This window comes from Sparus aurata, chromosome 6 (assembly GCF_900880675.1).
Source record: "Sparus aurata chromosome 6, fSpaAur1.1, whole genome shotgun sequence".
Taxonomy (NCBI): domain Eukaryota; kingdom Metazoa; phylum Chordata; class Actinopteri; order Spariformes; family Sparidae; genus Sparus; species Sparus aurata.
The window spans coordinates 32859691-32875329 of NC_044192.1; the positions used below are offsets into that span (position 1 = coordinate 32859691).

General features: G+C 41.1%; 1 protein-coding gene across 1 annotated transcript in view; it reads left to right on the top strand.

Annotated features, from left to right (window-relative positions):
* Positions 1 to 15639, top strand: part of LOC115584082 (integrin alpha-5-like) — a 44016-nt gene that overhangs the window by 14151 nt on the left and 14226 nt on the right. Inside the window, exons 8-18 of the mRNA XM_030421480.1 lie at positions 763 to 807; positions 1123 to 1166; positions 1330 to 1386; positions 4874 to 4926; positions 5615 to 5823; positions 6406 to 6597; positions 6689 to 6734; positions 6822 to 6935; positions 8657 to 8712; positions 9286 to 9443; positions 11484 to 11621. Coding sequence (XP_030277340.1) covers positions 763 to 807; positions 1123 to 1166; positions 1330 to 1386; positions 4874 to 4926; positions 5615 to 5823; positions 6406 to 6597; positions 6689 to 6734; positions 6822 to 6935; positions 8657 to 8712; positions 9286 to 9443; positions 11484 to 11621 — 1112 coding nt within the window. The remainder of the gene's footprint in view (positions 1 to 762; positions 808 to 1122; positions 1167 to 1329; positions 1387 to 4873; positions 4927 to 5614; positions 5824 to 6405; positions 6598 to 6688; positions 6735 to 6821; positions 6936 to 8656; positions 8713 to 9285; positions 9444 to 11483; positions 11622 to 15639) is intronic.

Sequence of the window (15639 nt, forward strand, 5' to 3'; positions counted from 1 at the left end):
GGAGGAGGAGGAAGAAGAGGGAAATCCCTCACCTGCACTGAGACCCCCCAGACAGTTCACTGGAGTCTCTTCAGGGGAATACCCAGGCATATGCAATGACATCAATATCTTGGTCAAATCTTAGTATGCTTAAATATAGCATACTATATTCAGACATCCAATGATAAATTTGGCCCATGGAAACATGAAAATGGTTGAATATGTTAACCTTTTTGTGGAACTGTGAAATGTGTAAGATGACCACATGCAGTTTATCATGAATTATTTTAGTATTTCATCAAGCTGGTTCCCAAAGAGCCCAACACTTCCGTTATTAGCGTTAAAAAGCTGTCCTGTTTTTTTAAAATAAAAAGTGGCTGTGTTGATATGGTGACATTTGCCTTTTATTACTTAGTATTGTATCGAAACTTTTGAAAATGTTGTGCTGTTGTCCACCCCTGCTTCGCCGTTAGGTTTCTTGATTTAATAATTTTAGGTGACAGCTCTTGAGGCAACTAATTCCCTTAGAGAGAAGAAGTGCCTACGTTGAGGCTTGCAGCTAAAAATATGTATGATTTGCGATGTGGTTCATGTCAGGTTTTGACAAGCAAGATAAATGAACGACATATATACTGATTGGACTTTTCTCTGTTCGTGGGAATGTTACAGAAGTAAAAAGCTAGATTCAGTTATACATCATGTGCACTGATGTATCAGAAAAGCTTTCATTAGAACCTGTCGTATCCACTCTCAGCCTCAACTTTACTCTCATTTGCTCTGCAGGTTACTCGGTGGCTGGTGGCGAGTTCAGTGGGGATGATGAGGAAGGTGAGGGTTATATTTACATTACAGAGAGAAAAAATGCATGGCTGAGTACAGAGTTTACTGGCCCCAATCCCAAGCATTGTCTAATGTTTAACTGCTCAGTCTCCACACACTGAGCTGTATTGTGAAAGAAAGCGATTATAAAGTCTTCATGGAAACAAGGACATTTTGAAACCCCAAGAATCCAAAAGATGGATCCCACAACCAGTGTTATTGTTGATTGGTCACTTGCTTCATCCAACGTTTCAGCTTTGAGTTATCAGGTTTGTTTTGAGATGGCCCCTTGTGACCTTTTGTCCTTTGCTTTACCTGTTGCAGATTTCGTCACAGGAGTTCCAAAAGGACTCATGCTGTATGGTGTAGTAAGGAGTCCCCGCATTTTCATTTTACAACAATTCACAGTACAAATAGTACAAATTACAGTGCAGTCATACATGCAGTACTAACGATAATAATCTATCATGTATTTTTGGATTATGAACCTCAGATTTATAATCACTTCCTACTTTTGTTTGCCTCTTATAGGTTTCCATATTGAATGGAAGGGATCTAAAGTCTCTGCTCAACTTGACAGGGGAGCAGGTATGTGCACATCTGGCTGTAGATTTTCTGTACTAGCCTGGCCCCCTATTTTCATATGTGGGTACACATTTAAAGTGGCATGTGTGAAGGGGGGGGAGTTGAAGATAAAGGAATTTGCCCCACGGAGAGGAGGCCTATGCCGGGGTCAGAGGTCTAGCTTACAGTACGCACAGCTCAAGGTCTCTAAAAGCTGTAAATCAAACCCAGAAACAGCAGACCAGGAGAGCGTCTGTTGTCACTGCATCGATTCAGCGTGTGCTTTTGAAATGGGAAGTAGTTGAAGTGCTGGCCAGCTGAGCTCTTAGTCATACAGCTTTAGATATTACCCACAGCATACTAAACACATCACTAAACAAATTTGTTTAGAAGCCTGGTTTATTTGGGGGAAAATTCTTATAAGCAAACAAATGACTCATCTGCCGTGCACTCTTAAGGTGTGAAATGTCTACTACCACCCACTTCCTGTAGTATTTCATGCTACGTGTTTTTCCTGATGATACGTGTCACGTCACTTTCCATTGTGTGATCTACCATTTCATGTCAATTTGTATTTCACTTGTTGACGCATTATGAAATCAAAACATGAATGAGGCGCAAGTGTCACTGGGATAATGGGAATATGAGACTTTCACCTTAAATCAACACTATGTAGAAATTGGAATTTTGTGGAATTTGGCTCGTGCAAACGCCGCTGTCGTAAATACTAATCCCAAGTGTCATGATGTGGCTTTAAGGGAACAGGTCAGCTAAAAAGTCAAGTTAAATCATCATCTGCTCCTCATGACATCCCTATGTGGATAGTAAGTTAGGTGAGGTTTCGTAGTCCACACATTCTTCACAGCATTCTTCTAAACAGATGAAGTAGATCGGATCTGGAGATACCAAATTGATCTGAAAAGACGTTATTTAGACCCTGGACACGTGGTTTGGTTTGTGACCCCACTTTAGACGGGAAGAATGCTAATGCTGTCAGCAATACAGTCCTGACATGCTCATACGTACTTGTTGTTGGGAGAGAATTGTTCTAAGTGTTGAAAAGGGACACTAAGAGATCAATATATATAGCGATTTTAATGAATGTCAGCCTATCCTTTGATAAAGGACATGCCAGCGACAACATTGGGGAAGCTGAGCTGTCTTTTACTTTCTTATGTAATCGGCTTCATTGCGCACATAGTGCAAGATGTCAGAGCATGTGACCATGCACACGTGGGAAAGCATGTGTCCGTGTGGTTTTTTAGTGTGGGAGGTCATCAGTGACTGCTCGGAGGTGTCAGTGTCAGGGTGGAGGCCGCTGAGTAAACTGTGAAGTCAGAGTGAGAGTGATCCGAGTTGAACTTCAGGCTGACTGACTCTCTGCTCTCTGTGGGTGGATGCTGAGCCCTCTGTTGATGCGTGGACTGCGTGGTCACAGTCAGCTGCAAAAACACACCAGAGGGGCTTTGTGAACGAGGCCCCGAGTGAAACCCTTAAAATTTGTCATTTGTTATGCTGGTCAACAATATTTTTTTCTGCTTGGTCGTGTTTCGTTGGCTTACTATCTCATGTTGTGTTCATAACATTCAAAACATGAAGTGGTAAGTAGTTATACTAGATGCTGATGAAGGTTCTCAGTCATCTATTGCATCATGGTAATCCTGAGTGCTGTATCGTAGGCAGCTGGACTTGTTTCACGTGAAACAAGTTGAAAGAAGTCAGTTGAAACAAGTCCAGCATTTCATATTCATACTGGAGTGATGTCAGAGACTGTTTATACTTGTAATTAGAGTATGTAATTTGAAATTGGGACACAGTGATATTTCAGTTTACATGGACAAAGTTTCCCCTGACTTGTGCCTCAGATTTGAACTCATGAAGTGCTTTGATTATGCTTGTGGTTTCTGTTAGCATTCCTGTTAGGGAATGTTCACAGAATAAGCTTACACAACATTTATATATTTTCACCTTAAAAGGCTTATTTGGGGAATATGTTGGCAAACTGTTGTTTATTTACACATTAAGAAACATCAGCGATCATTAAAAAGCCATATTTCTGTGTGCTTTGTGTTTGTATGTGTGAATTTTTGTTTGTATCCCACTTGGACACAAACAAACTAGATTTGGATTTTGGTTTGGCTTGTACTGTATTGTATTGTATATCCTTAAAACACAATTGTGCCAGATTTATGGCTAGAGTCCTCTAGATAAAACTGCTTAAAGCGACTGTAATGCAATATTTTTTTTTAATAATAAAATCAAAAGAAAAAAGGGCGAGTCATAGTGATAAACCTACGGATTATCAGCTAAATCCACAGCTACTTGGCTGAGAGAGTTTCACTGTTTAGCTGTGCGGCCTACAGCTGTTTTGATTCACTCGGCCACTTATCTATCACGCCGTTTTTGGCTGCTGATAACTTTTAAATAGCTCTTAAAGCCCGCTGTACACTACCCACTGAGCACCAAACAGCAGACAGACACAGTTGGAGAATAGCAGGTGAACATAGTGGAGCGTTCAGCAGCTATAAAGGCAGATATTTCCCTGGTGGTAGGGACAAAAACAGAAAAAGAGCTTAAAGAGAGTGGGAATATTGGACTTACATTTGCCATTGGTGGTGAAAAACACAACTCCAACTGCAGAATGTTTAAATAAGCAACTGTCTGTTCAAAATATCAACTTTAAAAGTGATATGCCAATGTTTCGTTCACAGCTTGTTTCTTCTGCCCCCGGTTGACTGGATAAAAATCAGTTATTGCAGGTTTAATCACTTCTTCATCCCTGCTGACTAAAAATTGAAGTCACATCCGAAATATGAGAATCAAAAGGAATCAGATCAATGATAACTGATGAATGTGAAAGTTGATCTGTGGTCAACTTCTCTTAGCTGGCTAGCTGATCTCACCTCAAATGAACATTCCTGGTGGTTCAGCTCTACAGGCAGCGTTGATCATATTTCAAGGAGTGTGAATATGTCTGGCAAAGGTATCAGGGTGAATCTGAACTTTGTCCTGAATCGGTTTGATTTATGCTGATGTGAGCTGTTTTGCATGTGTGATACAGGAAGACATGCCCAATATTGAGTCTTGTTTTTCACAAGGGTCTCCCAGCTCACTTCTGCTGGGCTACACTGCAAGGCGCTTTGAAGTGAGAGTCAACCAGGGATGTAACGTGACCCTAATTTATCATACATTGGTTTGAAATTAAACCGGAAAACTCAAGCCCCATGAGAATTTTCTCTGAGTTTGAAAGGAGTTTGCGTCCCGATCCCCAGACCCCCTACCTCTCCTCGAACTTACAGAAGCTCTTAACACTGAGCTCCATGAAAAGGGAGAAGTGGAGACCCCAGGGGATTGTGGGATTGAGAGATTGAAGAGGAAAGCTTCTGGGGGCGGTGGTGAAGGGTACACAAGAGAAAATGGCCATGAAGAAAGAAAATGAAAGAAAAGAAAGGGATCTATGCATCGTGGTGTGATTAAAGGCTAACCGGGCCTTGTTTGTAATGCGTTCCAGATGGGGTCCTACTTCGGCTACGCAGTGGCAGCCACCGACATCAACAACGACGGGTGAGTGGCTGGAGTGATGGTGAGGCATGATGGCAAAACAATTGGGGAAGGGAAACAAAATGAGTGAAATGACAGAGGAGGGACAGAGATATTAGCTGAAGCATATGATTGAAAGTGGAGGACGAGGTCACTGAAACAGAGACAACAGTAGGACTTTTTGGTAGTTTCCCACGCAGGTTCAGTCATCCTGTCACTCTCGTAATGTGTCATGGACATTTCTGAAAATACTCTGATTATGTAAACAGTTCCTCGTAAGCTCAAGTTCTCTTTTGGCCGATTTCACTTCCTGAACCCTGTTAGAGGCACACCCTTAACACTATTTGTTGTGTTTTTAAAGTATCAGTATAGCCTTTAAACGACTATTTACCATTCCCCTGAATGATTCTGTAGTGTGGTGTACAGTATACATTGCAGCCATTACTTAGTACTTTTATATTGCTGATATAGTATCAGTTAGAGGAAAACATGATTTTTAGCCACTTTCATCAATCTAACATTCACATCTTTCACTTTTCTTTAATTACTCAACCTACTGAAAAATAGTGCTTTTGAAACAAGATGATTTTCCTAACCTTAAAGCTGCTAAAGGAGAAATACTGAAAGGGGAAAAAACAAGTGTTAAAATCTAAAATAACTGTCTTTGTCTTATGTCTATATCCTAATATTGCCTATTCTCCTTGCCCCCTAGTTTGGATGACCTGGTGGTGGGAGCTCCAATGTTCATGCGTCGGGGGTCCAATGGACGTCTGGAGGAGCTTGGCAAGGTGTACGTGTACCTGCAGAGAGGCCCTCTGCTGCTGGAACCAAGCCGGTCCCACCTCCTCGGTCAACAGGCCTTTGGCCGATTCGGCACCTCGCTGGCTCCCCTGGGTGATCTCAACCAGGATGGTTTTAATGGTATGTGTACAACAGTAGCAGTGATTGGATAAGCAGGGATTTTAACAATTGACAATGATATTAAGTAGCAGAAAGCAAATCTTCCCATTTCCCATCTACTGTATTAGTCCAACTCAGTGGATGTAGACTGCTCCATTGGGCATCTCTTGTTGCATGTTAACATTTTCAAAATCCCTGTCACTACGGGAAACAGCAACAAGCTAGCAACCTATATACTGAAAACTGCAAGTAAGCCTAACCCTAACCTCTTCTCCAACGTTACAAACATAAACAAGCAAGTAGCTGTAACTTTTTTCTTCCACAGGGATTTAGCCTTTTTAATGCCAGCGTTTGCCTCCTCATTTGTAGAACAAGTTCCCCCCAACACTATTTAGCCAAGATGGTTGTGAGTGGTTTAAAGAAATGCAAACAAGCCTGACCTTTCTCCAGTGCTGACACAGTGCTGTAGAGATACGTAGGTCTGGCTATGCAGTATCAATTGTAGAACTAACTTGTGTGATATATCTTATATATTGGTTGTGTAAACAGGTTTTAAGAAGATATTGGGCTCTTCTCATGCGTGTTGTTGCTGTTTATAATCAGACATGGCCATCGGCTGTCCGTACGGAGGAGACGACCAGCATGGATTGGTTCTCATTTATAACGGTCATGACGGAGGACTGATGGACACGCCCACTCAGACTCTCTCTGGCCAATGGGCTTCCAGCTCTTTTCCAGACAGTTTTGGCTTTGCTCTACGAGGCAACAAAGATCTGGATCAGAACGGCTACCCAGGTACTGCAGGAAAAAGTCCACCCTCGGGTTTCTGTTAACACTTTATCCTCCTCTTTGATATCTTCATTTAACTCACTTTCCCTTGTTTCAGATCTGATTGTCGGTGCTTTTGGGGCTGATAAAGCAGTCGTATATAGGTATGTTATAGCACATAGGAGTGCACTTAGAAAAATATAGACAATTCTTTGTATTCTAATTCTTTTTTGTTCTGTGCTTCCAATCAGGGCTCGGCCAATAGTGAGTGCCAGTGCATCTCTTACAGTGCAGCCGACCATGTTCAACCAGGAGGAGAAGACGTGTGAGCTGTTCACAGGGAATGAAACCATCGCTGTGTCTTGGTATGGAAGTCAACCTTTTTCCTTGAGGCATTACAGCTCCACTTCTATATTTATAGCAGGATAATACAAGGTTTAGATCCAGCACACAGTGTCCAAGGAAATATCTTTAATGGTTGAACAAAACGCTTAAGAGTTTAAGAGCCGTTAAAGTGAGCAGTTGTGACTATAACAGAACATGGAAAAGTCTCGCAAATGTTATGTAACACACATCTTAGTTCAATTGCAGCTTTCCAAACTTTACCTCATGAGAATGTCAAATGACTTCATGTTTGCCAGTTTCCTGTCCAAGCTGCTCTGAACTACACACTCAGTATTCTTAGATCCAGTAAAAAAAAAAAGGGGAATTTTACCCCGCATTCAATCAAAGCTCAACAACGCTCTTTCCATAAGTTCAGTTTAACCACCATATTAAATGTGGAACATTTTTAGACTGCTGTGTGAGGCATCTGCCAAACTGGCTGGTGTTTAAGTATCTACCCTGTAGGTTAATACAAGAAAGTCTTGTTTTCCTGTTTATTGGTGTTCTTGCTGCCGTGGAAACAAAAGAAGATGAGGGAACAGAGAAGTGGAAGCGGGAGAAAGGTGGAGTAGTTCTATGGAAAGATGAGTGCAGTTATTAACATACGAAAGGTTGGAAAAGGGTTGTAACTTTCTGGAGATGAATGAGATATTGTTTGCCATCACTAAGAATATTTTGACAGTATGAGGTTACGCCTCCCTTCGTGTGAACCTTTACACGACCACAGTTTTTTTTTCTTTAAAGGTCCAGTGTGTAGGATTTAAGAGGAAATATTGGCAGAATGGAACTGAATATTCATGATTGGGCTTTATTAGTGTATAATCACCTGGAACTAAGAATCACTGTGTTTTCATTACCTTAGAATGAGGCTTTTATATCTACAGAGTGAGTGGGTCCTCTATGATCCTTAAGCTTTCTGTCCTGGATGATTTTGCGATGCCTGTGGTAGCAACAAGTGTAGTTTACAGCAAATATGTGTTGAGCGGCTGCTCTGTCAGAAATGCAACGGATGTCCAGCTGGTGTATCTGTTTACTGTGCATCTAAACAAGCTCATGCTGTTGAAGTCAGTTATTCATTGCATTGTGGGTAATATAGGTACCAGTCATTGAACAGGAAGACTAATGCATTGAATAAAAATGCTGATACCTCTGGTTCTGATGTATCGATTTTAATCATTTGACTTCAGCGATCCATTATGAGTCTAATAGTGTTACAGGAGCACAATGCCAGACCAGTTGACCTTTTCAAAACCTTGAGTCCACATTACCCACAATGCAACATAGCCACTGAGTGACATCACTGGAGGCAATTCATCGGATTAGATGCAGCTTCCTCTGGTAAAGTTGGTTACATTGGTGACTGCTCATCTAACAGCTCAGTGTACCAAAACTTTTTTTCTTCATTTTGTGCTCTTTTGGTCGGCAACCTGAATCCAGTGTAGGAATGGCAGACTCGGCCACTTCCAACAAGAGAGACTGTTTAGAGAGATAATACCTGAGTGTGAATACCTTCAATGGGTTTTACATAAAAAATGAAAACCTTAAATAGTATCAATCATGCGGTTTGAATTTATACCTTCAAGATCATCGCTTTAGATACAAACAATATAGAAAAGAACCCATATCAGTGTATGCACATCACTATAAGCTCAGTGTTCAGTTGTTTTCTTTCTCCATATTTTTGTCCGTGTTCAACCTCCAGTGTCAGCATCAGTTTCTGCCTACTGGCTAATGGGAAGCACCTCCCCTCCCATCTAGGTAAGGCATGCACACACACACACACACACACACACACACACCTACACACACACACACACACACACACACACACACACACACACACACACACAGATGGTCCCTATTACCTTGCTTTCTTTGTGTAGCCACAAGTATGCTGGACCTCACTGTGGTCAATTTGGCAGTTAGGATCAAGATAAAAGAACAATCATGTAAATACAGGGTAACTTGGTGGGCTTCAGCAGTTTAGAAAAGTGTGTGTGCGTTTATTTCAAGTGCGTTGGTGTGTATTGTCTGTGTTCTCGGCATAGTTTTTGTCACATGGGCCACAGCAATGCCCTCTGTGTGTTTCACTATGCTGTATAGAATGGAGCACATAAAGACAATTCACCATTATAATGTTAACCACTCTATGTTTGTGTATGGGGTGCATGTGGTGAGGCATGCATGTAATATGTCAGTGCAAATATGTGCTTGTGTGCCAGTGCATACATTTACATACATTTTTGTGTTTAATACAGGCATGTAGATGAACTGTGTGTATATTTATGTTTTCTTGCCTTGTGTGTGTCTGTATTTGTGCATAATTTCAAGGCTTTGTGGTGGAGGTTCAGTTAGACAGTGTGAAGCAGAACCAGAAGGAGTCCATCAGGAGGACTCTGTTCCTGGACAGTCAGCAGCCTAGTTTGCTGAAGACCCTCAGCCTTGCCAATGGACAACGCTCATGCCATGACGCCAAGATCTATCTGCGGGTCAGTCACACTGGTTGTTTTTCCAACTCAATGTCAAGCAGATCGGATCAATACGTTTGAAATGTTGCAAATGTTACTAAGGCATATTTCCATTGGATAGATTGACACCAACAACGTACTAATATGTTAAAACTTGACAACGCTTACATACTGATGTTCGACAGCTTAGTTAAACATGTTAGCATGCTAAAGTACAGCAGAAGCCAATGCAAAGGTCATTAGTTATGCATGTATTTGGTCATAAACCAAAGTAGTGGACCATTTTAAAAATATTGACCTGATGGAGGAGCAAGATGAACTTCATGAGCAAGATCATGAGCAGCATCAGAAATCCTTCCAAAGGGAACATGAATGTTTGTACCAAATTTCTTGGCAATCCATCCAATAGTTGCAGAGAAATGGCACTAAGATTAAAATTGGAGTCGGTCTGTTATTTTACAGGCATTTATATTATATTTAGAAAATGTCTTGTTGAAAAATATCAAGGCAGAGACAATGCAGCTAAAATTTCTGCATGCTAAAATGCTAGCGTAACAGTGGTGAGTACTAACAATAACTATGTTAGTTTTTTATGTTCATTATTGTAGATGTTATCTTTCTTTGTTTTGTGAGAAAGACATGAGGTAGTTGGATATGGTTAGAGATGGTTCCGATTTGCTGCACTCACGGTACACAGCCACTGATCCTGTTGTTCATAAGCTTGCTAACAGAGTAGCACAAAGCACACAGTCCCAGGGCCAAAGAACAGAGATGCTGTGGCAGCAACAGGCTAGCTCAGTGGCTAATGGTAGCACAAAGCACACAGCCAACCAACTGCCGCGCCAAGTAGTCTTTTCAGACTGAGGTGTGCTTGTGACGGCTATTTTGCTTGTGTTTACATGATAGTGCACTTAACAAAGTTGTTTATTCATGTTTTTATGTGACTGGCCAGTGTAGTGTAGTGCAGTCAGTGTAGTCGGACAGTCTGTTTTCATGTGTTTCGTAGGAGTGTCTCTGAACGGAGGAGGTGGTTTTATTTTGGTTGGATACTTTTAAAATGTAGCTTGCTCTTACTGATTTCTCCAATGTTCCCAACCCCAGCTATAGGAACCGTGTAAAGGTTTGAGACTGCCTGAACTCAATCACACAGCTGTTTCCAGATGACCTCTTGTTCCACCGTAGAGCCAGTGCACATGAGCAGTCCTATGATAAATAAACAGACTTCTCATTTAATTTCAGTCAGATTTCATGCTGTCATGTAAACATGAAAACAAAGGCAAGTACTGTGCACTAAATATTTCTCAGGCCAATCAACTCTAGCCTTCTATATCTTCACTCATTTTCCGGTCCTTAATCCTGGGCCTTGGGAGCCGGAGCCCTGCTGGTTTTCATTCCAGTCATCTAATCAGAGACCACTTTGCACCTGTGACACCAGGTGAATGTCATTAGCTTGTTGGTAGGACGGAGGTTAATGTCATTTCCTAATAGGCAGGTTTTGAAGTTGCTGTTTGAAGTGCTATTTGAGGTGAAACTACTACAGTACCAATCTTCTCATCACTCAGTGGTGACCTGATCAAAGTGAATGGCTGCCAGAAACACTTAGGTCATATGTGTAGATGTTCACTGTTAGGACATAACAATCAGAGCACGCTGCTCTTTGACAGGATAAGAGATGGTTTGAGTGCCATCCCTCCACTCACCCGTCAGTCAACACTTATCTGTTTGTACACCATTTCTTCTTCCTTTTTACTCTTCTCTTTAAAGGGACCACATCATTATGGCTAGTCGAACACAATTCATGTCATGTTTTAGGGAACTTCAAACACACTGATTCCTACACGGAGGCCAATAGCTGTAACATCTGCTTTTGATTTGGTGATTTTTTTTCTGGTACATTTCCTTGAAACATGGTTTCACAATAATCGGCTCTAAAAAGCTGGAAATGTCTACCCTGATGACAAATTTCTATCCATCTTTTGCTTCCTATTGAAGTGTCAGCTTTATTCAGAGTATGACAACTGACATCAGTTCCTCACATGATTGCATCTTTCTCTGTTGCAGGCTGAAGAAGAGTTTCGGGACAAACTGTCTCCCATTTACATCAGCCTAAACTTCAGTCTGGATCCTCATGCCTCAGTGGACCAGCATGGCCTCAGACCAGTCCTCAACTATCAGACAGAACAGCGTATAGAGCAGAAGGTATGTATATTAACCGTGAACTAATAGCCACATAAAGGGTCAGACAGTGTGTCACGTCATGTACTGCAGATCATTGGGTTCAAAACTTTTTCAAAGCTGATTTTTCATTATTTTTTTAAACTTTTGCGTCTGCTATATATTTAGCCTGTAGTGTAAATATCCGATATACCACTGCCACGATATACTTTACCAAGCTTCTTCAACGTGCAGCCTAAACTCGAGGTGTGTTTTTTGGCCAACTTCATAAAAATAGAGATAATAGATAACGTTGCCAGTAGAGAGAAACGGAGAGGAGAGAGAAACAGAAATGTGAGGCAAGCCAGTGTGTAATGTAGGCAAACTCCTAAAGCAATTCAGAAGAAAGATGTTCCTTGTTTGAGTCTCATTCTCATGTCATCAAATACAGTATACATTTTTTTCCGATTGTCGATATCATAAATCAATATAGAAATGTGCTACTTTGGCTCGGATGCAGCACGCAATCTGCAAAATAACTTGTGACAAAAGTTATCACATACATTTAGTGACTTAAAAGTACCTATGAAAATGTACTGAGTAAGTAAGTAATCAACCGAACTTAAGTAAAGGCACTTAGTTACATTCAATCACTATACACAGTTGTGTATCAGTATTGGTAATGGGAATATGCACGGTGACATTCACTCATAATGTATTTGATCAAAACCAAAATTAGTCTTATTTACAGACATCTTATCAACACGCAGTGTTTACGGTGACATATTTCCGTCCCTTGCTCTCACAGGGCCGTGAACCTCTAATTATAGCTAAAGTATAACTTCTTATTTAAAAGGATTTCCGCTGAATATCCAACCTTTAAATCCACGAATAACTGCTCTGTTTTAGTTCTTCTTGGAAGTTCAATTTCCAAAGCTATGAAGTGTATCTGTGTAGAGTTGTAAACTCTATCTATATATATTACATTACCACACTAAACATTTAAAGCCGCACCACTTATAGGGCCACACGCCTTGTTCTTTATGAACTAAACAGATACTCACCACAGCGCTTACCAGTGCAGAGAGAACGTAACAGATGGCACGATGGACAATTTCGCTAAGCCTTACCAAGCAATCTAAAGTCATGTTCAAATGTCTGTTAAACAGCAATTCTCTGGACTGTAAGCGTTTAACTTCACCCTCCAAACCACAGAACATCTCCTACTGTTTACATTTAGCATGCAGAGAATTTATTTGTCTTGCAGAGGTGGAGGTTACAGGCCTCAATTTTAAAATTGACATCAAATGCAAGGCCCCGCCACAGTGCCGAACTCCATATGGTTAGAGGTGGAGGGTCGGCCCTGATAGAGAGAAGGCTGATTACTGCAGCGTGGTCTCCACTGGTAGTTTTTCCAGTTTCCTATATGAAGAGTTAGAAGGTTTATGGAGGACTGGCGAGTCATGGCTCTGCAAAAACACAGAGGGATGGCTGACAGCTCCGTTTGGGTGGGGCGGCGCTCGGCTCTCACACATCTGGTTGTGGTTTGTTTATGTATTTTGCCAGTGGTCTCCTCCATCAGGGAAGAGCCAGGGCCTGAAAACGTGCACATGTTTGTGTGAGTGATATAAGGTGAAGTGGGTGTGTGATGTGGGTGTGTGAGCGTGTACATCATGTACTCGCAAGTGGCTGTTTTCAAGAGAAGACACCAACTTTTTTTTAGCCTAGAAACTTTGAAAGCAACATTCCATCTGTTTTTGTTCTCTCTTCTTCTCATGTGAGGGGAATTAATCAGCCTTTCATCCATTGATCAGTATGAGAACATTCTGCATGTTCCCAGTAGACTGGCGGCCCTGAGGCTTCTCGCTAACACTTCAGTTTAGAGTTCTGAGACTGACACTAGGCTCCATGCGGACAGTTTAGAATACACTAAGTTGAGTGGCATGAGAGGACCAGAGCCTTGTATCTGTGTCTCACCAATCTAATGTGTGCATTTAAATAGAGTGGTCCACCAAGAGTTCATCAGTACAGTAAATGAAAGGACTGTACTTCAGGAAATGAATCACAGCTGAAAATCATGGTTTTGCTGCCGTCAAACTGTTAAATATTTGATAATGTGGTAGTGATGATGCATGGCTGTGTAGTGTAATGTTAAGTCATTGCTGGGTGTGGTCACACTGCACCAGGCCACAGTTCTGACCACACCTTCAGTTAAAATTATACCGCTTCAGATTTTCATGATGTCAAACCCCATTATTGACACTATTAATGTTTCTCACTAATAGCCATATAATGTCTTTACATTCTGTAACTGACTCTCCAAATGGTAGTTTTATTGTTGCCGGCAGGGTCCGCCTTTCTCCACAGGGTTTAAATTGCACATCCACAAGGGTTGAATGTTTTCCTGTGATTTGAATTTATCACTAGTTTACCCAGGATTCCTGAGAGTGGGAGCAGGTTGAGGACTAAGGGCATCGTCGTTAGACCTTTAGTTGTAGTTTGTAATTTTTTCCTGCACTTGTTTCTCCACCTTTACAGTGCTGCTCTTGATGAGAGCAAATGCTCTGATGGATGTAGGTCTGTCTGTGTGACTGAGTTAGCCACTTGCTGATCTGCCCAGATAATTTATATGTTTGATTGGCTTTTTTCAGTTCATAAAAAAAATAAGAATTCACACAGGTGAAATGCAAGCTGCTACTTTTGCATAAATCATAACTGAGTATTCAATTTACGTGCAAGGGATTCACAAGAAAACTTACATCCATGTTTGAAAAGGACAAAAGTCGATGCTTGCTCTGCACTAAAAAATCATAATGCATAGAGTAATAATTTACTCTATATGTATTTAAGATGTCCTGTCAACCGTTTAAGAGATATGTCTTTCAAAATGGTGAGAATTTGTTTCTTTTGTTTTGGTAAATGTGCCAAATGACCAATCCCTAATCCCTCCTAAAACAATTTCATCACATCACGCTGTTTTTTTCCTTTTGCTTGGTATTTGTTTGATAAATGAATCGACTTTTTAAGTTTTGATTTTTCACTAAAAATGAAGGTTGCTGAGCTTGACATCATTATTTAATCTATAGATTTATAAGAAAGTTATCCCTCTCAATTATAACCCACTATAGGTGTGTGGCGTTGCCTGCAGAGACCCTGTCCCTGATTGTATTTTCTTTCTTTCCTTGAACTTTGCTTTGTTCAGGACATTTTGTGGGCATCAGCAAATCTGGAGAAAGATAGTTGATTGTTGAGTCTCATTTCCAAGTTGTCAAATGCCAGTGCTCAACCTGGGAATGAGACTCAACAATCAATGAGCTCTCTCCAGAATCGCTTAGGCCTTTTGCACCTTCGAATGTTCTGTTAACAAACAGCAACTGACAAACCCTGCAAAGTATGCTGTTCGGCAAGGGATTATTTAATGAGTTAGCGTTTGATAAAATCACTTGCATCATTACTGTAAATCTTGAAGTATTATTATAAGTCTCAATTCAGAAATTGGTAGTGATATCTATGTTTTCACCCCACATCTTGAAGTTGACCAACAGGCCAAACGGGTGCTCTGTCCCTTTAAGAGCTGCAGGGAAACATGGGTCACATAGATGAAACATATGGGAAGATAAAGAGATGAAAGTGAAAAATAAATGAAAGTGGTTTGAAGGGAGGGAGGACTCATCACTTGATCTTAGTAAGTCTATTACAGAGCATGTGTGCTCCTGTCTGTTTGGCCTTTAACGGCCGATAGCCTCTATTGTCTGGAGTGAATGTAAAAGCTGGGTCTTGAATGAGGAATCTCCACTGAGACGCTGTTAACCATTGCCAGGCTGATTCTCTGCTCTCTGTAGCTCTCCGTAGCATTCTTCTGGAATCTAATGCTTCCCATATGTTGGAGAGATGAGGGTATGGCAACAGTGACATTATGGAGCTGCATGGAGACAGAAAGGGAGAAAAGAGAGAGTGAAAAGGGAAAAAGCTCAGGGGGCGCACTGCATGGACAATACCGTCTCATCAGATCACGTTAATCTTGCACTGTGGTTTTCATGAAGTCGTTTGTCACGTGAGACTA